Consider the following 27,359-nt stretch of genomic DNA (forward strand, 5'->3'; position numbering starts at 1 on the left):
CAATGATTCCTTTGATGAACACTCTCATGTCTTGCCTAGAGTCATTAAAGAGCACAACGAAAGCCAAAGAAAGGGTGGTTTCCAGAAGTGGCTTAACATCAGTGGGTGTGACTCCTACACAACGCTCAGACACAAACTACTGGAAATACTGGTACATAAATGGATATGATTTATTAAGGCCCTTTAGCTTGGTGGTGGTTCCTTGATTAACTTGAGAAACCCGTACTTCGAACCCGTACTTCATTACACCAAAATTATAGAGGAAACAACCTGCCTCGCAACTATCATGTTGGTGGATATGTCATAATAGAGAGGCCTTGGTGAGTCATAAATTACACCCATTTTGAGAAAATGTGCATGTTACAATTGTTGGTATTCTGGGATATGCAATACCGAAAGAATGCAAAGTTATGTCCCCTTGAAATATACATGATTATGTCACTGATAATGATACTGATATTTATCTAAGATATCATTGATCACAAGTAAGAAGGAAATATATATACAGAATAATGGTTATAAATTCTAAAAGACATTTATACGATGGAAAAAAATGACGTTTTAGATTCAAGTGAGAGTAATGCATTTGTTAGCAAATAGAAGAAATGGATGATTTATTACTATGGACTTTTCTAACATATACATTTCATGACATTGATTTGTATGCTAATTTCTGCTGTTTTTTCTTCTTCTTGTGACTGAGCTTTTTCTTCTCTAACTTTCTCATTGTAATACAAGGTCATACATTGACAATACTTTTGGTTGTATGCAGAAACAAAAGCTAAATGAATGTTAATAATAATAGTTAAAAAAAACACCCACTCTGAAATGCCGTTCCTTTTGAGACAACCTGTGAGAAACGGTTGTGAAGACCCTGTGATGAATAAACCACCTGCTACTCCTACATACTGCATGTGCTATATAAATACAATCTATTATCAGCAGCATATTATTATTGACTCCTGGAAGCTTTTTAATATTTAAAAAAATATGAATATGAATGAAAAGTTCAGCAGCTCCAAATAATACAGATCTGCTTATAAATCGGAAATAAAATCAACTGATGCCTAATATGTGGTGTTATGACCACCATGAGGTTAATATTTCAGCTCTTTATTGAAATATCGTTTTGTCTGTCTTCTGTGACTCCACCCCAGAGTATGAAGAGTAAGTAATTTCATCTTCCACCACTTGGGGGCGTAGTGCGGCTGTCAAATAGGCAGGAGGTTAATATAATCAGGAGGGTTACTGGATACAGGTGTTGCTGACTGGGCAGAAGCAAACAGTTTTTGACTGTGTGATAATAATTGTTATGATGTCTTTTGTCTCTGAGTTATGGAAATAGACCTACGACAGAGAAAGTGGCTGTGATGAGAAATGAATGGCCTTTATTTTGGAAACTGGACATTTTGTCATTTATTGCATGCATCTAAACAAAGCAATCAGCAACCGTGGTGGCCTCTTTTTGATGGGCAACGGGGTCACTACAATAATATTACTGAACATCAGCTACACAATACCAAGCTGACAGAATAATAACATCACTGTATATCTGGAGGGAAAGTTAACACTGTTAAATCAAATTATGTTTTTTCTACTTCTACAGTTCAAAGGAAAATACTGTACACTTCACTTCACTCCACTTATTTGACAGCTACAGTTCCTACTTTCTTTGCAGAGAAACATTTTACACAACATTATTAATGCGTTACTTTTATGAAACATGAAGCATTTTTAAAGAGTGAACAAAGTTACCCAACAATACATGAAGTTTAAAATTGCTTTCACCTGCACACCATGCTATATTAAATACAGCTTACATGTTGATGAATCAGTATTAATAATCCAATAATATAAAATATGACACTTTGAAATTATTATTTTTTTATCTGAGTTTTTTTTTTTACTTTATTCAACAATTCTTTGAGGTGAAATATGTTTAAATAAAATTTAGAGATATAATAAAATCAACTTCATGAGTATTTAACTTGTATCCCTTAAATAAATTCACAGAGTCAGTGGTGGACAGGATCATGGTCATAGAGGCCTTGTTTAAAGACTTGCAGGCACAATCACTGTCATTCACACCATGAGAATACTAAATCTACTGCACGCACGCCTACTTAAAGTGTAAAAGCATTGCACGCACGCTCAGTTTAACATTTAGCACCAACAGTTGAAATTGAATATTAAATATCAAGATGATAGGTTCACCTTCTATTTTGGTTCATATGCAGCAGCTCAACGTGCAAAACTGCTGGTTGAAGGTGAGTATCAATCAGCTGGTGTGGTGATTATTAAATACTCTCTCAGCCAATCACAGTTAAACGAGATGAATGCAGCTCAGCAAACGCCACATATCTGCACCAAAGACAGATGATTTTCATTCAGCACTATAGTAATGACGGATCTAGAATATAAATATACTGATTAGGTGAAACCATTGACGTGATTATATCGTTATTTTAGCAATAATTCCAATATACTTTGTCCGCTACATGGTCACATGGTTTAATAATTATTGTAACAATACAGCGTGCCGAAATGTGTTTCAAGGATAAAACATGAGACGCCACTATTTGCTACAAAGAAAGTCGTAAAGGAGGCAGCGATGAGCTTGTTCGTTTCCATCAAAGAGAGGCAGAATATGGAGTTATAGCTCACAGTAGAGGCCTGGTGTCGTTTTCAGGCTGTTTAATGAAGGTAAACAAAGAGGAGGCCGTGCGTAATTGTGGTGCGTAACGGTTCTGGGTTGTGCTCCTCCTCAAAAGTTAGGACTTCAACCACACCAGCTGAAACACAAACTCCCAACCACCTCAGGTATTTTCACAGGAAACTGTGTTGGGTCGACGCAATCACAAGTTCCTGCTGTGTGAGGGAAGATGTGGCCAGGTGTAAATCTAATGTGGATCTGCATGGAAGGACTAGTACACGATGCCCACAGGCCTGGTGAGTTTCTTAAAAGTAATCTTTCGATATTGCCATTGTAATCTTTAATTTTTGAAGTCCTTCATTTAAAAAGCAGATGTATAAACAGTTTACTCACAAACTTGTTCAACGTTACGACACATTCTCACGGTCAACTCGCCAAATGCCAATGCTTGGTCAGTGCTCCTAAACTTCAAAGAGTTATTACCCCATAATGTAGGCATCACACTAGCACAAAGCTAATGTTGTGCTAGTCAGATTAGCTAGTCAATAATTGGTACGGTTGAGAAACAGTGAATATAATTTGAAGGTTGGTTTGACAACAAGACTAGCTAGCTAACCAGCCATGCCATTGCCCCCAAATCAATAGGAACATGTTCAAATGAGAAGTCATGCATGAATACTGTTTTTTTTGTTTATTTATAGTGTATGTAGAATGGGCAACAAAAAGGAAAACATGAAAGAGATGGGTTTGCATACATACAAAATTCATATGAACACAATGTCCTCCTGAGTGGGCAATATGAATCCCTTGTCAGAGACTTGTAAGTAAGGGTGTCTGTTTTTACAACCATGGCTGTACATAATGAGCAGTCTTCACCCTGTAATGGTTTTATAATTACAGCTGAAGATCCATGTCAGGGTCAGTGAACAAAGGTGTCACATGGTGTGAGACTGTGTGAGAGAAGATGTGTGTGATCACATCCCAGCCACAGGGAAGGAACAAACGCCGCTTTCAGCTGACTCACCGCAGGAAGCAGACAAAAAGCTATTGATCCTAGAGCCGGTTGAAACACACTTTTCTTTCCGTTTGCGTACTCTATGATTTTCTTTGCCATTTAATGTTCACATCTCAGTTTATTTGTGCACTTCTGACAATTAATTCTCGAACAGGTTCATCTAAAAAGACTTGACAGATTTGACTGTCATTGTCCAAGAAAACAAAACTAATCCGTTCCTCCGAATTTTATAACATCACATTTACTAAGATGGTTACAGATTGACATTACAAAAGACAACTTACATGTTATTATTGGCAGGGAGGAGTTCATTAAAATGGAGTTCATGAAGCAATAACACAGAGGGGAACTCCGGGGCTGCAGATGGAGAATGTTATCTCTGTCGTCAATAATGGAGGTGTTTTCTTTTCATAAATGGATGAGCATACAGCAACCCAGAAAGAAAAGAAGAAAAAAAACATTCACGAGAGCGGCTCAGGATATTTGTTGCTTCTAAGATGAGCAATTTCATATGAGTGCAATTTCCATATGACTTGAAGAAGTAAAAGAAGGTGTAATTTAATTTTTTTTTTTACTGTTTTTGGCCTTCCCCCGATGATATAAGCGGCAGTGATTTAGAATCATCGCCCCAATTGTTTCCAGAAGACGCAGAGAAGCAGGTCAAAGCAGGTCAACATAAAGCCCTCACAACATGGGATTAATAAAAGCACGGCAAAAAAATGGGGAATAAAAGGATGAAGAAGCCACTTTAAACGTAAGTTCAAGGAAGGTTGTGATATAGCACGAACAAAGTCTCAATCTTGTCTTTGGTTGCCAAACAATGGCCTCACTGCAGCGATGAGTGAAGACCCGCGCAGCAGCTCCAGGCTCTTCCTCCTATTCCAGTAGTGTATGGGGGTTTGACGTAATCTCTGGGTGTCGGGGCGTCAGGCCAGACCTTCAGTCGGCGTGTTGAAGATTGAAAAAGGCCAACGCCTCGTTTGGACCTCAAAAGCCCGAGGCCTCATCTGAGCCCCGCCGCCAGCTTCTCCATGGCGACTTTGCGCTCTTCGGCCTTCTGCTGCGAACGGCGCAAGACGTTCCTCAGCTCCTGGAGATGGTCCAGCGTGCCCACCAGCTCGCCCTTCACTGTCTTCATCTGGCTCTCCAACATCTGTGTGTGATGGAGAGAGTTCCTCCTCTGTCGTCTGCTCGAGCGCACTCTTTCCTCCAGGTCCTCCACTGCAACAAGCGGCCGGGAAACAAACAAGTCACTCACCACAACCACCAGCAAGAGATAGAAAGATAATATGAAGGTAAGAGTGTTTGGTTTGCGATACAGACCCATGTTCTCCGGGTAGTCCATGCTCTCTGAACCGGACTCCGTCTTCTTGTCCAACAGGTTCTTGGTCTGCTGCAGCATCTTCTCCATCTTGACAAGTTCGACTGCCTTGGTGTCGCTGTCACGACGGATTTTCAGTAACTGCTGCTCCCTCTGAGTGAGGTCGCCGTGAAACCTACTCATGTTGAGTTTTAAAAATCTAAACGGCACGACCTAAAACTTGACACCTCGACTCTGAGTGACCTGCGATACAACAACCTAAGTGAGCATAAGACACAAGTGTGACGCCTCTGAACTCGATTTTCAACATCCAATCATGTTCTGGAGGATGTTCTTCTCCTCTTGCTGTTGCAGCTCATGAAGCACCGGTTTTGTTTGCAAATGAACTGCATTGCTGCTGATATTTTGCTTTTTATAGCATTTTTGTATCGGCACATGTCTGGAAGTCATCTGGAAACACCCGGTTCTCAGTACACACCATTACAATTGGCAAGTCATAAGACTGGCTCTAAGCAAAAGGGATAAATATTTTTGACATGTACTCACTGGGGACAAAGCTCCCCTTTGGAGGATTTCAAACAAATGAGAAGAGGAGAAATGAAGTTGAAAACATGAGCAGGACAGTGGGACGCCTGTGGGCTAATCTCAACAGTATACTGGTGATACATTTAGCATCTAAAACACAAATATTTCAGGCCATCCCAGGACAGGTCTGTGCTATACAAATATAAAATACAAAGTAGAAACAGAGAAAACTTCTTTCAAAGTAAACAAACCCATGAAACATATTAATGGCAGCTTTAGAGCAGTGTGTTACAACTACCGAATTTAATTGTGTTACCACTATACGTGAAAGTATTCTTTTGAAATGCGACACCTTTCCTGCAGGTTTGAGAGGCACTGCAGGTTTGTTTATTGGTGCTATAGAACATAACCGCTTTCTTCTCACCGACATCGGCCCCTCTCTTCATTCGGCCCTCAAGCTCTCTCTACCGCCGCGGATTATCTGTAATCGACATATTAACATAAATTAATCATGAAAAATAAACACACACAAATTATTTTGAGCATGCCAAACACTCCCCAACTGACAGAAGTGACTACTGCCATTTTACCTTAATAATAACAAAAAAAAAACAAAAGGACAACTGAATGATTGGGAGACAATGGAAATTCGTGCCCATACTTCCGGTATTTATTGGCAGCAGAGTCTTTTCCATCGCTCAGCCGTATGCTTCCAGTCGTTCTCAGGTTCCTTTGTGGATCATGGCTCCTCTTGTCTTTGCTGTTTGGGCTCTAGCGATGTGTGGGCACCTCAGGCAAGGCCTTGAGGTGGGATCAGAGGCACACTGTAGGGCATCAATGGGGCTCTGTTATGTCTGATTCAGGGTGTTTTGTACTTTTTCACAGTTTCTCTCTTCTCTCAATTATTGACCACCATATCCCTCCTACGTTTGTTTATGATGGCTAAATGTTTGATCGAGCACATCCTTACTTGTCTACACTGCTGCCAGTTTGTCGTATTGTAGGACAGATTAAATAGATACCTATAAGTAATAGAAATAAGTGGTTTTGGTGTAAACCGCATTCATATTCTTGAAACCTACAGTGTTGGACTAGAATTCACTGAAATTAGTGTTTGGCTAACAAGTCATAGAAAATCTAAAATAATGTCTGACAGTGGCATAAATATGAAATTTTAATTTACCTGCTGAGTATTTATTTATTGAGTACATTTTTGTATTTTTAGGCTATAAGTGACCTCTCTCCAAAACAGTGTAATTTGCAATTTCGCCGCTCGCCGCAATAACAACAGAGAGCCGTCACACTCTGCACATGCTGCACACGAGACTGGTGAGAACCGTGTTGCTGGCGCCCATCTGCTGACTCTTTCTTCAGCTCCCTCTCATGTCTCATATAGACACGTCTCCGGAGCCAATCAGTGGCTCCTGATTGCAGTGATTAGACATAGATATAGGCCGATCCGTGACAAATTACGTTCTATTTCTAGTTTTCAACTTCCCCTACGCTGTTGACACTCAGCCACATGTCTCTCTATCAGGCTTCCTGTGGCTTATTTTGTTCTTATATACAGTCTATGGTTGTTCCTGCAGCGTGACTGGCGCGGCCTCCCCTCCAACTCCTTCCCCCGGGCTGGCCACATGCGGAAACAAAAACAATATCACATTAATTTCATATGAATAAAATGTTGTCAGAACATTTTTCTTAGCCAGGGTCACATTTTCTCTTGTCCGAAGAAGAAGGCAATGTCTTTTTCAAACAGAAAGTTTATGAAATGAGACCTCGTCCCTTCGGGGTAATCCAGTTGGAGTTGCAACCATTACAGGCCGCTGTGTTAGACATTTAATACACTTTTCTACAATGAAGGGATTGTGTTCCAGAAACCTCTGTACATGAACATGACCAAAAGGTGCATGAAGCATTGTTGAACATGTATTTTGACCCTGATCCCGCTGTGTCCACACGCCTGGCCATGTAGCATTCTGCAGTGCCTTGTGCATCGTGTATTTGTTGTTGTGGTTAAAGATGATAGAACTATAATAACATAGGTCAGGAGTAGTTGACAGGATTCATTGTCAGTGTTAACTTAATCATTGGCTGCTCAAATCTGCTCTCAACAGTTCAACTTGTCCCAAATTGTGGTCTCCAAAATCTCTCACATTAGAGGGAAAAGAGTGGGAGATAAAAGGCTCACTCATAATATAATTTTTGCTGTCTCTTTCCACAGGCTCAATACCAAAACATTAGTCATTGCATTTGCATAAGACACGCTCAAAGTGAAACACTCCATCTGTTACGTAAATTTAAGCACGAACAGCATATTTCCAGAAAGGCTGTTCTGTTAATAAATGTTTCTTTCCATATGTGGTGGGTGAAATGTTCTGAGGGAACTCTCAACCTTTATATCATCCGATCTACCTTGTGCGTAAGATCAATGAATTACTTTAACCATCTGTGAGGAAGTACACCAGTTTTAGAAACATGTTTTCAGAAATGTGAAACTGGTTTAGTTGGAATAAATCAACATTTAGTTTATTGTCAATTTTTCCCCAAGGCCATTTGAAGTTGCAAATCAATAAAATGGGTTACGTATATAAATGTTTATTTAATAAGGCTAAATAATACCCTAAAACAGCTGGGCATTGTAGTTAATTTGCAACATTACTCAAACAGAATGATAAGGTGCATTTTTTGGGGACTATTTTGATTAATACACATTTGGTTGGTGAGTATTTACAGCAGCAGAACAGTGTATGTGGGATTAAGGGACAGTGTGTAGGATTCGGTGGCATCTTGGGGTGAGTTTGCAGATTGCAACCAACTGGATACCCCTTGGCACACTCCTCCCTTTTCAAGACTGTGGTAACGTGAGCGGCCGAGAGCAAAAACCATGGTAACGCCGTTCGCCTCACCCAGAGGCCATCCTTACCATAATAGAGCTCTGCAAGTTGGACGGTATGAAATGCAAAAGGCCCTCTCTAGAGCCAATGTTTGGTTTGTCCACTCTGGGCTACTGTAGAAACATGGCGGTGCTTTATTCCATAAATAGGTAAGGCAGCAAGTCAGCCAGTGCAACAGTGTGGCTCATTCACGCACTCTAAAGCACAGAGAGAGGGACCAGGCTTTGGATACGCTTACAATTCTTGAGAACAGAATGTCACTACACTGACTCTTTTGGGCAGCTGTAGCTCATGGGGAGAGTTTATTTGTTTTTGTTTTATTCAGTCAATCATTCCAATACAATGCAATACAATATTCTATATAATATACAAAACAGAAAGACTGAAAAGGTATAGGTAGAAGCAAAAATGCTTATATATTCCTATCCTAATTTATTATTAGGGGGGGGGCCTAGGGGTAGGGAGCACTTTTTTCTATCTCATCCATCCCCTTGGTACGTACCGGGGGGGGGGGCTAACAGGAAACTTTATTTAAAAAAACAAGTAAAACAGGACCCAGGGAACAGGAGGGAAAAAAAATAGTAGGATTGTTTTTAAATTTAGCATATGGTGGGAGTGTTTAAATGTAGCATTAGCATAGATGGGTGTGTTTTAAAATATATATATAGAGGGGATGAGTCAAGGGTTATTTCAGGGCTGTAAGTTAACCGATGTTCTGATATCATACAAACTATAGAGCGGTATGTTAGCCAGTGTTCTGATACTTATGAAAAACTGAGAATATAGTGAGATGATGTTCTGATATTCATACAAACCAAGGCTATAAGTCAGATGTTTTGATAATTGTAGAGTTCTGTAGAATTATACTAGTTTAGGTTATTTTGTCAAAATTATAAAATATATAAATATATATATATATATATATATATATTTTATTATATATTTATTTTATTATTTTATTTATTTATTTATTATATATTTTATATATATATATATATATAAACTTTAAAAAAGAAGACTAAGCATGTTCATGGTTTGTTGATAGTTTATACTACTATAGTTATTCATTAAGTATACTTTAGGTCTACACAAATATTATCCTTGGTTTCTTTTTAGAAATAAAACTGATTTGAAAGGAAGTTCATTGATTAAATGGGTTCAGTCATGGATTTTATGAAAACTTATTGGATAGCATGAAAACCCCAGCTAACATATAGCTATGGTCTGTGTTAATATCATAACACCAGCTATCATGTAGCCATGGTTTGTTTTAATATTAGAACAGCTGCTAACGTACAGCTATGGCCTGTGTTAATATCAGAACACTAGCTACCTTACAACCATGACCTGTGTTAATATCAGAAAACCATCAGACTTACAGTCTAGGTTTGTATTAAACGTCAGCGGCCTGTCTAACTTAGAGATGGATTTTTGTATAAATATCCACACTGCGGCTTACAAGCCTACTCTTACATGGCTGTTTTTATGACTGTTTTACTAACAAAAATTGTACCTAGAAGGAATTTTTATTCAGCCCTATATGTCACAACTGTTGATCATTTTATTACAGTCCACGTCATCTTCCCCCAGAACCCCCCCCCCCCCCCCCCCCCCCTTCACCTTTGCTGTTCATATGCAAATCGAATCCTCCTCCTGGGACCACAGGTGGTCCAGCACCCCTTTGTTCTTAAAACCCAATGCTCCTTTGTAACACCTCAGCCCTCATCACTGTGTGCAGATGAATGTGACCCACAGCCGACTAGTGACTCTGTGCTCAAATATTTATATATTTATATGCGGTACTGCTATGAACCAGAACTATACTACTATGGTCCACAAGGGGATTGATAAAGGATCATTTCTTCTTTTCTTAAAGGCCTGGCCATCTCACTTTGCTCCTCACTGGGCCTCTTCTGGTTAGAATAGGCAACAATCACTGAAAAAGCTTTACCACTGAAGAAAAAACAGAAATACAAAAAAAAATACAGTCTTGTCTCAGTCGGTGTGATTTTTCTTGCTTCCTTGGCTCATGAGCGCACTCCCTCCCCATTCTGAATATCCATGTCTTTTGTCCCCGAGCTGGATACGACTGTAACATTGTAATACAGGAGAGTCACCATGAGGGGGAAGGCTAACATCAGTTACTTCACATGAGTCTGATGGCTCTCTCAACAAAGCGCTTTTAATATGCAATATTTCTCTTTTGTGAATCATTTTAACATCTTCACGATCTCTGTGAAGGATAATTTGCAGCGCAGGTACAAATAGTTTCCAAATCCAGAGATTATTTATGGTGGGCTGTGTGACAACATGAAACGTCCTGCCATCCGTTGCCACGGCTACGTATTGGCCTGTGACCGATGTCGGTGGGTGGGCGAGGTAATGAGCAGGTGTGGGCGGCAAGACTAAACAGGGATTAATGAAAGGTAAACTGGATTTAGGCTTGGAAATCTCTGTGGATGTTTTCCACTGTTGATTAATCTGAAAGGTTATGTTTGAGGGGAAGGCCTTCATTACATTAGACATCGTGTGTGAGTATATACTTGTCAGGCATCCAAAGAGGACTATTTCTGAAGCCCATCTGTCTCAGTATTCCTGTGTGCGCCATGCAGTGGTGCCACTTCTGCTTTCCTCTCTCCATCAAGGTTGTTGTTTGTTTGTTCTTATATGGAAATAGATTTTTTTTTATCTGCCCACTCAAAGTGCCTCAAGGTAATCAGCATTACATAATCACAGGAAACACCATATGTGTATCCAGTATATCCATACTCATATAAATCTCTAAGCTGCTGCAATATAGCAGGCAGTGATGCCAGCTTAGTTTCTGTCTTCCCTAATGTTCTCTCCATAAAGAATTTAGCAATGTGGCTCTCCTAGTCAAATCAAATCTCTTTCATTTCTCACTGTGAAGACATATTGCGTTTGTGCTTTCACACTTGGCAATGCTTTTCTTGGGACACGCAATCGCAGACACTTTTTTTCTTTTTTTTTTCTGGAACACAATGTGCATTATGCTGCACATTATGGTGGGCTGTGGAACTGAGCGCCCATTACCCTTTGCTGGTGCTTTCCTCCAGAGCACTCTTACGTGTTATGTCTTCATTTGTACGATGCCAGCCAGAGATCTCACATGCCACTGCAGAATCAAGTGCAGATCAAATATATTCATATGCATTTCAGGTGCAAAATTATATATTTTATATTATAGACAAAGCAAAAAAATTTGATATTTAGGCTTTTCACATGTCACATTAATATGCAAATCTCTATCTGAGCACATAAAGAAGAGGATGCTCTGCAGCTGTTTCCTCTGCTCCCCCGCTGTTAAGATTCAACAACGGAAGAAAATACATATACAGGCTAATCCCAATTATATGTAATGAGTATTCAAATACATATCAAAAACAAGGACGACGGGATTCATGATCTCCTCGAGGTAATGGAGCCGACAGCTTCGTATTCTCCATCCTCGACCTGACACAAGTGTCTCTGAGCTGTGAGACCTGACCATGAAGACATCTGGAGACATCTGCCTCCTCTCCCAGTGAGACTGATCCTCTTCCTGAAATTATTTTTTGTTTTTATATGTTATTTATGTATTTAAACCAGCAAGACGTTACAAATCTTCCCTCAGGCAAGTTTTCAATGGGAATTGAGGAAATATTTGTTCTAAAATGTTGTTGTAATGTATTTCAACAGTATGTATTGTAAAATGCTAAAGTGCTCTTAGCTTGTGGGTCTAAGTCTGCGTTCAGCCATTTCACAATAATTACTTTATTTGTGACATTGTATTTAACCATACAGAATTGGTGAATGTTAGTAACTGTCTGTTCAACAGTAAAATAAATTTGATGTTGTGTTTCTACATCAATGTAATTAAATATTCACTTTTCTTTTGGCTCTGCTTTGGTCTCCACCACCTCTTTAGGGTAAAATCTGCTCTTTCGGACCGATATGAGGTTTGAGACTGAACCAAAATAGTACAGTTGTGGAGCATAAAAGCAAGACAGTGAGCTGAAAGACAGTAAAAAGCCCAGTGGAGCTGAGAGGAACCGCAGCGTATGATGACAATGGTGTACAGCTCACTGTGAGTGAAGGACTTATGGCAAAAACACAACAGAGCAGCAGGCGAAGTGTGGCCAATGGAAATGCCAGCTAGCTGCTGCCATTTTGATTCTTCAGCCAAACTCAAATTTGTGGATTTTTTAACCTTCAGCAGCAAAGCCTGTTGAAGAGTACCCACAGCCAATCAGTGAACAGAGTCCTGTGACTCCTGTGACATGTCGACTTATGTATACAAATAACTTTTTCCATCCTTAAAAGCATGAACACGCCTCCTGGTCGCAGACAAATGTGATTATTGCAGCTAGCCGCACTTCACCTCTGGCAGCTGTTACACTCAGTGTTGTATATATCAATATTCAGGGTTTTTTGCAGGCAACGCATTCATTTAAAACGACGAACAAACAATGTCCCTACTTGGGGGGGTTCTATATTGTCAGGAATTAATGTATACGCCCTGCAGCCAATCAGAATCAAGTATTTACCAGATCCATCGTTGACCAAACATGCAGCTTAGTGCAGCTTTAATGAAGTATTTAATGAAACGTGATTTTCTGTATGAAGCAGTTTCCTAAAGCACTTTTGTCTTATGAACATATGCCATCTTTGTCTCATACGAAAATAAAAATATATTTTTTTCACATATAAATAAGCAATACACTCTCGTGAAAGTTATGGGATTTATACTTTAAAAACATAACCAAATTAAACATATAAACAAATTAGCTATGAAAACATAAAATCTTCACTTGAAGGCTCGAGCTTGTTGTTGGAGGAGTCCCCAGCGCGCCTGCACTCAGCATCTATATCTTTTTACGTTAAAAGCACGGAAGGCTCCCTGCTCCCCAACCTCCTCCTGTAATTGGTCCACGACGCCCCCCGGAGTGAGCGCGGCAGCATGAGCCTCACTTCGCTGCAGTCCACGGAGCGGCTCGGTCTGCCCGCCTTCTCCTCCTCGGAGCGCATCATCCGCGGTGCTGCCGACAGAATCAGTAATGTCTTTCCACTCGGAATATGTCCAGGGTTAGTCTCGCAGGCGTTGCCCGACACCGCGCGAGGCGTACGCCCAATTTCCTCCCTCGGCAGCTCGCGTGAGATGCTCTCCATTTGCCATGGCGAGAAGTCTGCTTCCTTGGGGGCTTTGCAGAAAGCCGCTGTACATCCAGGTAAGCTGCTGGGAACCCCCTCGCGCCGGTGTTCATCTGGGAATCGAACCCGGCTCCAGTGTGTGTGTCCGCTGTCGCTCGCGCCTCGTGCACTCAGGTGTCAGATGGAGATATGAGCTGCGACGCGACTGATTACTTCACAGCCTTTTGATTCTACTTCATCATCCTTTGACCTTCGTTTTGCATTAGACTGGTGGCGATTTGCAGGCATTACTGTGCAGGCTTTTCCAGAATGACTCCTAAAGTCACTTGATGCTCGACGGCTCAGCCATCCTCCTAATCCTCGTTGCTGTAGCAACCAGGTCCACGATACACCGTGCTGGTAGCCCACAGTCACATAAAAAATCAAATTAAAAAAACTGTATCTGAGGCTGCAAAACTTTAGTGTTGCCTTACGTTACAATAAGTCATTCACTGTGTCCTCGTCCTTCTTTGGGGTTTGTCGACACCACCGAACAATGAAGGCTTTACCACCATTTGGATTAAATGAAACCACGGACCTGTGTGTGACATGGTGCTGCTGCCCTGCTTAGCTTCTGGAAGATGTTGAAGAACATTACGTAACGTGTTTGATGTGAGTGAAATTAGGTGAAGTCCACTGTGGCGTTTTCTCATAAGTAAAATTAAACTCTGCTGCTATGGGGAAGCCCCTCAAGGACACGTGGAGGTCTCAGGGACCCGGATAGGATCCACACATAGATCATTGATAGAAAGTCCGGCTGGCTGAAGTCCTTCAAAGTGCCTCCCATCAGACCACCCTGACTGGATTCTCTCTGCTGTTTGATCTTTGAGACGTTGGGGCTGATTTTGGTCGAAACATGGCTCATCTGAGCCGCTTGGTGTGTGCTTCCTGCCCGCCATGCCCCCATGCACTTTAGAGACAAAAAAAACTGTCAAGTGCAGTGAGAGGGAGAAACTGCCAGTCTCCAGGGACAGCCACCTGCATCGCTCAGTTTTCTAGGCCATCTCAGCCTTCTAGTGACAACTTAAGAAGTGTCAATCTGGGATCCTTGGAGAAAAGCTATTTCTACTGAAATACAAAAAGCAGACAAGTCCCGCAAGCTGGAAATGTTGGTCTTGTTCTATGCAGATTGTTCTTTTTTATATCTGTAGCACCGATAGAAAGAACACAGAAGTCTCCTTCACAGGTGATGCCGGGATATTTTTTGTCTCTTGTGTCTTCAAGTCCTGCAGAGTTCAAAGGGTTTGATGGCGAAGTGCGTAAAAGCATGTAGTGCCTCTGGAAAGCCTGAGAGTCCATGAGTCATCTGGTGCTGTGACATCCATTGAGACCGTCTTCTTGACGCTAAGAGCTTTGACAGCTCTGGAAATGTAGCTTTTTAATATATTTCCACAAGCCTTGTCAACATTATTAGGTGGGGAAGGGGGCACTTTTGACGGACGGACACAGATGCAGCAGACACAGATCTCCTCAGTCTATTTTTGTTTTTACACAACATGCGAATTAACTGTTACTTCCCCTAAAATTTGAATAGACTGCTTGTCTTTATTGTCAGATCACATTATCACTTAATACACCTCAGTACCTGAGTTGATGTTGAATCAGATGTGTGTATCGGAGACAAGTCGTTAGCAGCCTCATTGGGCTATTTTGCACAGCACTTGTTGGTTCAGATATGGGAGGGGGCTTCCCGCCTTACAGGAAGCTGCAGTCCTGCAATCGATCGTGTGTGAACGCCATGGTCCTGATGTGAGATGTGCAGCACCAGACAGACAGAACCGACTGCTGGTAAATGGATGTAAACATGTGTTATTGTCGCAGTATTGAGTCAGCATGGAAATATGCGCGTTGAGTGTGTGTGTGTGTGTGTGTGTGTGTGTGTGTGTGTTTCTGTCTGGACTGTGATGAGTCAGATCTGTGTAGTGTCTGTGCAGGCATGGCATCCTTTTTTTTTCTCCTCCAGAGTCTGTGACAAGTGGAGAGGCTCAGCCGCGTAACTCAGAAGGCCGCCCTCAACATTGCACGCACAAGCAGCATGCCCAGCCCCGTCCATCTTCTGTTTCTCCGTTGTCAATGTCTTTCTCAGGCTCTGCACGGCGGCCCATTAACCGGCAACCTCGGAGGGATAGCTTCATAATCATACATAATGGATGAATGGTGTGCAGGCCATTTACCATTCAGCCAAGTGTCAGAACTGTGATGCGCTGCTCTTGATCAGCTTTCATCTCCGCTCTGCCTCAGCTCGCACCGCTGTGACCGTGCAGTGCGCGAGTCTTTGATCGCACATCTGTATACGACTGAACCTTCGGGGTTGAGGTGGTTTGAACACAAAGGCGGGTGTAGACATGAGGAGGGAGGTCGACCAGATCGAGGCCGGCCGTTTCTTCCCACCCCACCTCAGCACACGGCCACAGCTGTCACTCTCTAATTAATAGCTGTCACCGCGGCCACGATCAATATCACCTCATTAGCCATGTTTGTGTAATTCTCTCCCTTCACAAAGGGTCAATACATATAACCCCAGAGATAGAAATGCATCGGCCAGAGTTGAAATGAAAGCCACAAACTGCATTGATTAGAAAAGGGGCCGAGCATCCATTTGTTTCCCCGCAGGGTGTTATTTCCATAATGCTTTTGTTGTTGATGCTTTTCACCTCCGGAAAAATCGATAGGGAGGTACTGGCAGCACTCATGTGGTCACTGCTTTTCCATCTTCTGTGGGCCAGCACGGTCAGATTTGTAAGTAAACCAGTCAATAAATAAAGCAGCAGAAACCATGTTTAAAAAGCATGAGTTAAATAGCTTGGTCATTGTTTATTTGATCATTTCTGAGGGCTGTTTGTGAGATGATTTGTATTGTATGTCCCCCTTTAAATGCTGTTTTAAAGCCTTCTCCACATTGCCAGAATATTGTTATAGTAGATCCCTTCATTATAATTCAATACATTTTATTGTAGTGCAACTTAAAGGTGCAATAATCAAGATTTTAACACCAACAATTGACAAAATCACTGTGTGAAATGTTCGTATCATTGAACCCAGAGCATTTGCACACAACATAGTTTCTCTTGGCTCTGACGATTATTTTAGTTTCTTCTATATCATTTTATTTGTTTTGCGGCACAACTTCACGGTTTCGATTCACTCTCATTGCTGTCGTCAGAGTTTTTCCCCAGCCATGGACAACATGCAGCCGTTTTCAGATAAAAGCTCAGATAAAATGGCAGACAGACAAGGTTGGCAGTTATTTGGTGAACAAAGCAATGCATTTAGCAGTTAAGGACACATATACTTACTAAAGACTATAACGATCTTAGGAGAGTGGATCTTGAACTATAGTTCTTTCAGCTGCACAGAAATAACTTGTGTGATATATGTAAATTGGTCAAACATTCACAAATGTTACCTGGTGATAACATGTCAATGTTGTGTTTTACAATCCTCTGTAAGAGAGTGTAAACTCCTCACATTGTTCATTTCTCAGAAATAGAGAAGAGAAAAAAAATAAGACATTCTCAGAAAATAATGAGGAAAATATGACCTGTGTGCCCTTACTGGTAGCTTCTGCCCAGGCAGCGATGGCAGAAAAACATACTGGCATGCTTTCTCCTAAAAACAGTAGAGTAACATGATATTAAGGAGCACTGCTTGGAGAGAAATTAGATTACAGAGTGACATATAGAGGCTGTATGAAAGCTCTATTTCTGTGTTATCTCTGGTGTCAAAGGCACAAAATGGATGGGAGATCCATTTAGAGACGGATACGAATGTAATCTCTTCGTCAATACTGAAAAGACATCTCACATCTTGTGCCTCTAAGGAAAAGAGGGACCACCGACCTTACGTTTAACACAGTGAAAGAAAAGGTAGTCTGTGTGTGTGGGGGGTTGAGATACCTATCCCAAAAAAGACAATTGGAACTGAAAGGGGCAGAGAGTGGAAGCAGGAGGACTCCATCACTGTCAAGTGCAATAATCCATAATGGAAATACTATTAAAAACTGCTGTTCTCCAATTGGAACGCTGCCATTATTGATCTAAGCAGACTGTATTCATCAGCTGGGGATTTAGAAAGAAAATCAAAAGACAAGGTAATGAGGCTGGAGTCGCTCTAAATGTTCCACTGTTGCTGTGCCAGACCGCAAACACCATTTACTGTTAATTACTGAGCACCTATTTAGAGGCAAACGCACTAATGATGTACTCTGTGACACAACTTACTTAGGAGCTCATTTGTATTCCACTAACCGGCCTGTCCTGTCCTGTCCCCCACTCATAGGCGAAATTACTTCATTGTAAACATCAATTAAAAGTTTGCCTTATTGGCTCGTGCATTGTATTCTTTAAATGTTTGATATGTTTTGGTCAGGTTGACAGAACACATGCTGAGCACATACGCTACATACAGCCAGAGTGCTCCACGGGGTTGCGCAATGAAATGCAAGCTGTCGTACCCTCTGTGCTCCACAAAATAAAAGTGAGAAGTCTTACAGCCTGAGGAAAGAAGAAGAAGAAGGGGTGGGTGTTGAGGTGGGTGTTGTTACCCTGAGGACTCTGCGCAGGCACCTCCCCTCACCGATATCACTTGGAAAGGCCGTTTCAGTCACCCGTTACAGAGCCCTCCGGTCCTCGGCCATGCACATCCACATCTAATGCCAGTTTTGAATGTTTAAAGTCAGGTATATTTATATCTATATTCATGCAGGGATTTAAAAAAAATCTTTATGGCTGTTATTTCTGACTCCTAAAAAGAAATCCTTGAAAGGGCTCACTGAGCTCTGCACATGAAAGAAGGGACTGGTGAACCGCCCTTTAACAACGAGCATGACTCTCATCCCCTCATTAATCTCCATTTTGATGGATGTCATCTGAAAAAAAAATCAATTGTATCCGTCTGGCCTTAGATCACCCCGGCCAGCGCAAATAATTTAATGAGCAAGGATCAGGAGGGATTATTTCATTTAGAACGCTGATATACCACCGAACCTTTACACATGATCTAACCGAGTGACGGGAACCTTTGACATCTGTTTCCAACAGGCCAAATTCTCCTACCTGCATATGAAGTACCTGTTCTTTTCCTGGCTGGCAGTGTTTGTGGGGAGCTGGATAGTGTACGTCGAGTACTCGTCCTACACGGAGCTGTGTCGCGGGCACGACTGCAAAAATTCAATAGTGAGTATGCAAATGCATCATTGACACACCCACACCATGTCCTACATACCTGGCCTATATTCTTGCCTCTTGATAATATTGTGTTACTCCCCCCAGTTCCCTTTGTGCAGCTTACCAACATTTCCATTGTGATTTCCAGTGTGATAAATACAAGAAAGGAGTAATTGACGGCTCGGCCTGCAGCAGCCTTTGCGAGAAAGGCACGCTTTACCTGGGCAGGTGCTTCACCACCAAGCCCAAAAGCCAGGTCAGACTTCTATTTTGTTATTTCTTTAACAAACATTCCTTTCCGTTCTGCTTGTAGCGAATCCAGCTACACCTCAGGTCTACCCTGTTTATTTTTAGGTGTACTCGGGGAGCTGGGGAGACCTGGAGGGAGTCATTAAGTGCCAGATGGAGGAGGCGCCTCATTATGATTTGGGCAGTGAGATGGAGCCGAAGAAGGAGGCTGCAGCCTTCAACAAGCCCACCAAGGGGACCTCTGTGGAAAGGTTCAGAGAGATGATCCTCCACCACCTAAAGGTCAGGAGGCCTTTCATTAAAGCTGCTACTGGTAACGTAAATGAAAACAACTTGTCACTACATCCTAACAGAAATCTGTGCATTCGTGCTCTTAATGGCTTTTGCGAGATTCCACCACGCCCAAAGAAAAGCAACAAATCAGAGCCGAGGAGTCTCTAAGGCAGCAGCCAATCACTGCTCACGAAGCTCTGTGAAACACGCAGCTACGATCAGATGAGAATAAAGATTCTAAAACTGTATCAACCTTTTTCTTGCCTCGAACGTTATCAGAAACCTATTTTAGTGTCGTTCAGCTGTAACGTGAGCAAAGTTTAGTCCAGTTGTTTTCAATGTCATAACCCTTATCACTTTACAGCGAAACCATTGAGGCGCGAAATAGATAGATAGGAGAATTGTGACAGTGATTGATCAGCGCTGTGTTCATGAGCAGTGATTGACAGCTGTGTTGGAGACTCCTTGGCTCTGATTGGTTGCTTCCCCCCGTGGTTTGTTGAATCGTTCAAGTGCCATTAGAAGCATTAAAGGAGGCCGGGGAACCTGATTTGTTTCATTCTCATGTACTACCATCAGGCTATAGTACAGTCTGATCAAATACAGTAAAAATATATATTTTTATAAAAATGACCAGCTGTAGCTTTGAACACAAGAAAAAATATAATCCAGCATTGAGTCTAACCTCTGGCTTTTTCTTTCTTTTACAGGCTAAAGTTGGGGATCAGGCCAACCTCGCCAACCTTGCGACCCAAGTATTGTCCATAACAGACGCCAACAAAGACGGCCACATCTCGCTGCCCGAGGCTCGCTCCACGTGGGCTCTGCTGCAGCTCAACGAATTCCTGTTGGCGTTGGTCCTGCAGGACAGAGAGCACACGCCCAAGTTACTGGGCTTCTGCGGAGACCTGTACGTGATGGAGAAGGTGCCGCACTCCCCCCTGTACGGCGTCAGCCTGCCCTGGATCGTCGAGGTGTGGATGCCCGCGGGTCTGCGCCGCAGCGTGGACCAGTGGTTCACCCCCTCCTGGCCGCACAAGGCCAAGATCGCCATCGGGCTGCTGGAGCTGGTCGAGGACGTGTTCCACGGCACTTTCGGCAGCTTCCTCATGTGCGACGTGAGCGCCGCCAGCTTCGGCTACAACGACCGGCACGACCTCAAGGTCATGGACGCGCGGTACATCGTCCCCGAGGCCATCTTCCAGGAAGACATCAGGCAGCAGCGCTGCGACGCGGACGAGGATTGCCTGTACGGGGCAGACTGCCTCACTTCCTGCGACCTCACCAAGCACCGCTGCACCCCAGAGGTCACCAGGCCCAACCTGGCCAAGGCCTGCGAGGCCCTCAAGGACTACGTCCTGAGAGGGGCCCCGTCCGACGTCAGGGAGGAGCTCGAGAAGCAGCTGTACGCCTGCGTCGCACTGAAGGGTTCGGCCGAACAGATGGAAATTGAGCACTCGTTGATTCTGAACAATCTGAAGACTTTACTGTGGAAGAAAATCTCCCACACGAAAGACTCCTAGTAAACAGGCAAGCGGTTCAGAGACAGATCCCTTTTAGTTTTTAAAATAAAACGTTTGACTGTTTTCCCACTGTGGAAAGCAGAAGTATGGGATTCCCCGGTTCGGTTATCTTGACATGTGTAACTGACGTTTTTATCCTAAAAGCGGTGGTCAACTTTTATATCCTAGGTTGGCTTTATTAATATACTGGATCAAAATGACCACGTGCAATATTCCTGAAATTGTGACAGTATCAATAAATTTGACTTCATCAACTGTACAAGCCGGAATAGTTAGTGCTTGCTTAACTTTTTGCAGTTCATCTTTTAGTAGTTAGTGAGCACTTTACCTCTGGATTTACCCTTCGAGTCAACCTCGATAGACAACTTTTGGGTCAAGAATGTAAGTCAGTTTGCTGAAATGATGTAAATGAATGTCAATGTTATTTATGAAATCAAAGGCAAATCAGCCTATATGCCATCGAGCAGTTAAATTACACAACACTTTCCTATAAAATTAAAAAGGGGGATCAAGAAACCCTCGACACTGCTAATAAAGGACACATCAAGTACAATACATGAGCACACGAGACTTTACTCTTTTTCAATAGATTTATTAGAACAAATTTCCGAATGAGGAATGGAGCAGACAGACACCTCAATCTGCATCCTCCTTTTCCTGAGCCCGGAGGAAGCTGGCCTTCTTCTGGGCGACGCGGTCCTTCCTCTGGGCCAGAGAGAGCTTGGCACGGTTCCACCTTCACACACAAAAACACAATTAGCATTTGCAATTTTTTGTCTTTTTGTACATTCCTGGTTTCCAAATGCCTAACTTGCATTCCAAATTGTACTATATTATGGCCATTTTAGTCACATTTTAAAATCAAACTGGTTTGGGACCCTACAATAAACAAATATTTTAAACACGTCAGCATTTCTCACCTCTTCTTCTTGACTTCCTTGGGAGGCTTCTTTTCATGGACTGGATTCTCACGAATTCCTGCATGGGCATTTTCGTACATTTTCTCAATCTGAAAGAAAGACGAGCTGAGTCAACATCCGATTTTATGGGTGCAATTCGTTCTCCACTCACACTTGCCGTGCGAATGGAAACAAACACTTTTGGCAGATGAATTCAGACGATCGAAAGTTATAGTTTCATATCCAAGAAATAAAAAATGAAGATTTTAACTAGACATTTGTCAAGTAACTTCAAGATGTTAGCCCTTTCGGTGTTCTTACAGTTTAATAATTTCCAATTATCAAGTCCATACATCATGACGCATGATTTAACAAGCAATCTTAAGATGTCATTTCCAAAACTTGAACCAAGCATTTTCTACTTAGACGATAGCTAGATATTGCTTCTCTATTGTGCCAACAGCCGGTGTAGCTTATTCACAAATACATGAAATCCTTTGACTGGAAGAATTTGGGGGCAAATGTTCATTCCTTTTGTGTAGCAATTAATACAAAAATGTACACGTTGATATAAACCCCATTATTCCACAACATACTCTTAAGATATATGTAAGAGTTCATCGTGATCCTATCAAGGATTGGGTCAGAGTTTGGGGAATGTTTCTCAAATTTGGAGACGCTCAAGCTTGTTCTGTCATTGGGATTATGATGCTCATTCTTAATAAATATGAATTACTGGGACGAATGGAGACACTGCTCAATTACACAGGGGCAGAGCTGAAAATAAGCTTTTTTTATGTGCAAGATTTAAGCCGTTTTAAGAACGGTGCAAGCTGAATCCTCCATTACAAGCACCAACTGGTACAAATCCAGATTAATTATTTGGTTACCAATTAGGAAGGAAAGGCTGCGATCACTGTGCCATGACTCACGATTGTCCTTATGATGAATCACTAACAGGTGAAACCTGCCACTAATGAGACCAGTCGATAGACAGAAGCCCTTTGACCGTGACTCGCTCACATCTACTATCCAGATACAGAGCCATGTGCACAACATCACATAGCACGACGACAACTTGCCGAATCGGGGGAGACTCCGTTCTTGATGAAGCGGGAGAACTGCTTCTTGTAAGCGTCCTCGTCTTCCTCCATCAGGTAGCTCATGTACTCGGACACGTTGACGCCCATGATGTGCTTGCGGTGAACCTCAGCGTTGAACTCCTTGCTCTCTGGGTCGTAGCCAGGGAAGCGCTTGGTGCTGTGGGGGGAAACATACAAAATAGGTGAATCCCAGGAGCTTCAGTAAGCATTTACATGACATTAACAATAGTGTTATATCACTGCACACAGATGCGTTACGTGTGCACTATCAAAACAGCTTTGCATTCAATTCCTTACAGGCACCCATCTACACCTGCATCGTAATGACAACGTCTCTGGCATTTAAAAGCCTGCTGCCGTTTCCTCACGAACGCAAGCGGTTCAGGCTGCATTTAAACACCATTGTCACACGAGCCAGACCTCCTCCACACGTGGCCAGGCAGATCCACTACACAGACCCTGACATGCAGAGTGCAGCAGTCAGCTAGGTAGAAACAGGACGTCAGGACTGCTGAACACAGCACCTGCCGTATGGATCCCTTTGTAACCAGAAGACCAGTTTCACAACTGACGAAATGCATGTTTTAGTATCGACACTAAATTGTGTCTTTGAATTATCTCTGAATTTCGGGTAACACAAATTAGCTGCTGCGTTGGTCACAATTCAAATGACACCAGATATCTCATTCAACGTAGAACTGCACAGATGACAAACATGTAAACTTGGGAAGTGTCCCAATTGACTCTGGAAAACATCTGAGAGGAGGGCGGAGCAAATGACTAAAAGACTAACAGGCCTCGTCACGCTTTCAGCTACTGCATTCAACCTGCGCTGGAGCCCTTCATATAACCTCCTTTCTACTCAAAGGTTTACTGCTATTTCCTGAAAGCGTAGATTTAGATATTTCATGCATTTTAAAACAAACTACACCCTAAGCCGCTGGCACACGATTAAACCAACCATAGCTCAGTACGTGTCAAATCAGTATCAGTCACAAACAAGCCTTGAATTACAGCCGCAGCACCTTGACAGACGAGTTAATACCAACTCATCCGTTTCGTTCACTGCACTACAATTTCTATATCAAACCTCAGCGATTCAGCCATGACCACAAGTTCATTTTTGTGGCAGGCTGTCTGCACCTCAACTTAATAGCTCTGGAGTGCCATTCAGAATACAAAACCTATTCGGCGGCTGCATAAATAGGCTTTTGTCACAGCAAACATTTTGACTATAGTATGAAAGTCAGGAGGTGCTACTGATAATAGCAAGGACTCTGGTTAATTAAAGTGTCAGAGAAGCAACAGTGAAGATTTCTATAATATAAAGATTTCTATAATATAAAGACAAGCATTATTATTAAGTATTAGACATTTTAGGATTTCCACCAGTCTGATCGACTCGCTTTGCAGTCAAGGGTTCAAAAAAGAAAGAATAACGATGTGCATCTTTTAGCAGATTCCGATTCTGGAATGAAACCTTATTTCTCTCAGGACAGGTTACCTGTGTGGGATGGACAGGCCTCCATCCACGGCCCCCTTCAGGGCGCCGAAGACCTTGTTGCCTGTGGTGGTTCTGGCAAGACCAGCATCCAGATAGCAGGTGAATGCGCCTGGCTGACCGTCGATGCTCTCCACGTTGAACTCATCGCCAGTCACTTCAACCTGGCCTTCATACACCTTATCCAGGCCGAACTTGTTCAGCAGCTGAGGACGAAGAATAAAAGAGACAAAAATAAGTCACTCAAGATCAACACCTGGTAGAGCAGAATTTTGAAAATAGGTTTGCGCTGAATATGATACAATGTAAAGAGAGAAGTTTGTACGTACTCTACGGGCCAGCAGCAGCCCAGTGCTGTAGGCGGCAGCGTAGTTCGTCAAGCCCACGGTGATGCCGTACTTCGGCAGCTCGTGCGAGTAGGCCGCACACACGATCATGTCGCCTTCAATCTTGGCATAGGCGATCTGCAGCGCAATCACACGCAATCAATTAAAAAAGCACAGACGCATGTTGTATCTGGACCGCAACGGCATTGACTACAGACAAGCACTTCTATTTCCAGACACAGTTGCAGTGTTCAATCACCTGACCAGAAACAATTGTGGAAAACTCCACATCGAGGATTTGACCATGCTTTATCTGAACTAAGTTCCAGTTTGTATCTGCCATTTACAATGTTCTTTCCTAAGATTCTCCATCGTTGCCGCATTGCACGGCCACACAAACACACGTCAGTTCAAGGATGTTGTCAACGGGTCAAAGTTCAGCGTGCGCTCACCTGGCAGCAGATGTCTCGGTTGGAGAACCGGACGATCATTCGGTACTTGGGTGTGTTGTACTTGTTCTTATCCTGTACGACCAGGCGCTTGCGGGCAAAGAAGTCGGTCTTTCCCTCTGGAAGGGAAACACACAAGTAGCATTTAAAAATGATACTCAGCATATTTCGAGATGTCACTAAGCTCTGGCATGACTTTCAAGGCGTCTTACCTCGCCTCCTCCTGAATTTCACCTGGTACCTCTTGAAGTAGGACTTGTTCTTCACTACTTTGACAAAACCCTGCATGGGGAGAGAGACACGCATCAACTTAGTGTCAGGGACAACACTGACAGCCACAAAAGCTAACGTTAGCTCACTTTGTCCAAAGTAATCGGGATTTCACCGTTAGACAGAGCTAACGTCAGAGCTAACGTCAGACCGCTAATGTTAGCTCTGTCTGGCGTTAGCCGTTAGCTAGCTCGACCAGTGGAAATGAACGGGTAGTTAGCAGCAAACACAAAACGAGCCAATAGTGAGGTGTATGAAATGCAAATTTTGGGGTTAGTGAGTTTGGAGGCTCACTGGTCACACGAAGGAAATACATCACAGGAAAACGGGAACATGGACTTTGTGAGGGCGGCCGTTTAGGCCACGTTCAAGCAGACCGGGCTGCGCGTTAGCGGGACTCAATCTATCTTCATCTGAGCAACAGCGGCATGTTTGTAAATGTCCGACAGCACACAGCGCACGAGGGATGTCTTAGCCGCGCATGGAGACACATATTGGGACGAATTACGAACCATTTTTGCAGTCTTTCTGTCTCCTTATGAAGGAGCCCGGAGCCAAAGACTGTGGCTTGACTCCGCTGCACTGGAAAAAGGAAGAAGCGCTATGCGCATGCTCCGTAAATACCGTGTCACAGGATGCGCCATGCTGCAGAGGGTTCGCCATTCTGCCCCCCAGCGAGCCGGCGTGGACACGGCGTCTCTTTTTTGTTGTTGTTATATCACCATTTTCAAGTTCTTCTTGTGTGTTTTTTTGTTATTCACTTGTAACATAACATATTCAGCTCTTTTAGGACATGGTGGCTTGCTAATTCCTTCTCATTGTTTTTATATAGAAAAATGTGGGCAGATTGTGAGGAGTAATCAGCCACATATACTAATTCTCAACTGTTCAAACATGGGGTTATAGTGGGCTTAGTTTTTCATTTATTGCCCTCAAAGCGAAGGGTCCGCTGTCCAGACCTCTTATTCCCTGCATACCTCACACTAAATTGGCAAAAAATAAAACGAAGACCATTTGATTCTTCCCCTATTGTGTGCATAATGTATACATTCATCATGATGTATTTACAACGTGGGACACAATGTGTGTGGCATGCAAGCGGTTGTAGTTCTGAGAACAGTAATAGTGTGAGTCCTTTGTATTTTGTGTTTTTTACAGTTCAGTGTCACATTGTCAACCCTAAAAATGTGTCGACAATGTGATACAGTGAAGTGATACGGATACAATCCTCTATCATGGTCGGCCTATATGTCGTTTTATATTGTGATATTAATACATAGTCTTGGTATGGTTTAAAAAGAAATTAAGAGTTACAGCAAAGTAATATCTGACACTGTGACAAAAATCATATTCAAATAAAATGGTGCCATAAATCAATCCTGGTCCTTTATTAGCAATATTTTCTACAATTAGCTGAATACACACTGAGCTATTCAAGGGACACAATGGTGTAAATGGAAAAATCTCTGTACGGTTGACACATTTACACTGTGACGACAATATGCATTTGTACATCACCCAACCCCCAGTTCTATGTGGCCTTCACTCGTTTCGCCGTTCCTTTCTTTTGTTTTCTCTCACAAAGCGTAACACTCCTACTCCTTCAATTGTCCTCAATCGTTCTGCTGCTCCCGCGTTTGTAGCATTCACAAGAAACGTTCTGTAGAAAATTCCCACTCTGGTATTGATTATATACACAGACTTAGGTGTCTCTTAGATCAGCCGTGTTATTCTATCAAGAGTCTGTTCGGTCCACACACAAACAGATTTAGTTTCATTGGTGCTTTTGAAATGCTCAGTCCGGTGATACCCATTACAGTAGCAGAAATCCAGGTTTTTAATTCAGCCATTAGTCGGTGAGGATTTCAAAGTGCATAATAGAGTGCATCTGGGGATATGGGTGTGACTGCAAACAATACAAGCACAGTCACAGTTAACTGAGTAATAAGTCCATTTAATACCTGATGCCACGTAAGGATTTTGACATTCACTAACTCACC

General features: G+C 42.5%; 3 protein-coding genes across 3 annotated transcripts; 1 reads left to right on the forward strand and 2 right to left on the reverse strand.

The window, feature by feature from the left end:
- Positions 1–4,486: 4,486 nt before the first annotated feature.
- Positions 4,487–5,172, reverse strand: LOC306739522 (uncharacterized protein; the record flags this gene model as incomplete). The annotated part of the gene is made up of 2 exons (XM_079221543.1): positions 4,487–4,889; positions 5,025–5,172. The coding sequence occupies 2 exons, from the start codon at positions 5,170–5,172 to the stop codon at positions 4,672–4,674; spliced, it is 366 nt and encodes a 121-aa protein (XP_079077669.1). The 3' UTR covers positions 4,487–4,671.
- Positions 5,173–13,570: 8,398 nt separating this feature from the next.
- Positions 13,571–20,811, forward strand: dipk1ab (divergent protein kinase domain 1Ab; the record flags this gene model as incomplete). Its single annotated transcript, XM_079220715.1, has 5 exons — positions 13,571–13,639; positions 18,641–18,775; positions 18,915–19,022; positions 19,121–19,297; positions 19,999–20,811. The coding sequence occupies exons 1-5, from the start codon at positions 13,586–13,588 to the stop codon at positions 20,809–20,811; spliced, it is 1,287 nt and encodes a 428-aa protein (XP_079076841.1). The 5' UTR covers positions 13,571–13,585.
- A 563-nt stretch (positions 20,812–21,374) lies between these two features.
- Positions 21,375–25,951, reverse strand: rpl5b (ribosomal protein L5b). Its single transcript, XM_079221014.1, has 8 exons — positions 25,872–25,951; positions 25,302–25,371; positions 25,093–25,208; positions 24,644–24,778; positions 24,318–24,520; positions 22,793–22,970; positions 21,732–21,820; positions 21,375–21,547 (listed from the first exon to the last, which is right to left on the reverse strand). The coding sequence occupies exons 1-8, from the start codon at positions 25,872–25,874 to the stop codon at positions 21,448–21,450; spliced, it is 894 nt and encodes a 297-aa protein (XP_079077140.1). The 5' UTR covers positions 25,875–25,951; the 3' UTR covers positions 21,375–21,447.
- Positions 25,952–27,359: the final 1,408 nt, after the last annotated feature.

Source organism: Taurulus bubalis (genome assembly GCF_910589615.1).
Source record: "Taurulus bubalis genome assembly, chromosome: 7".
Classification (NCBI taxonomy): Eukaryota; Metazoa; Chordata; class Actinopteri; order Perciformes; family Cottidae; genus Taurulus; species Taurulus bubalis.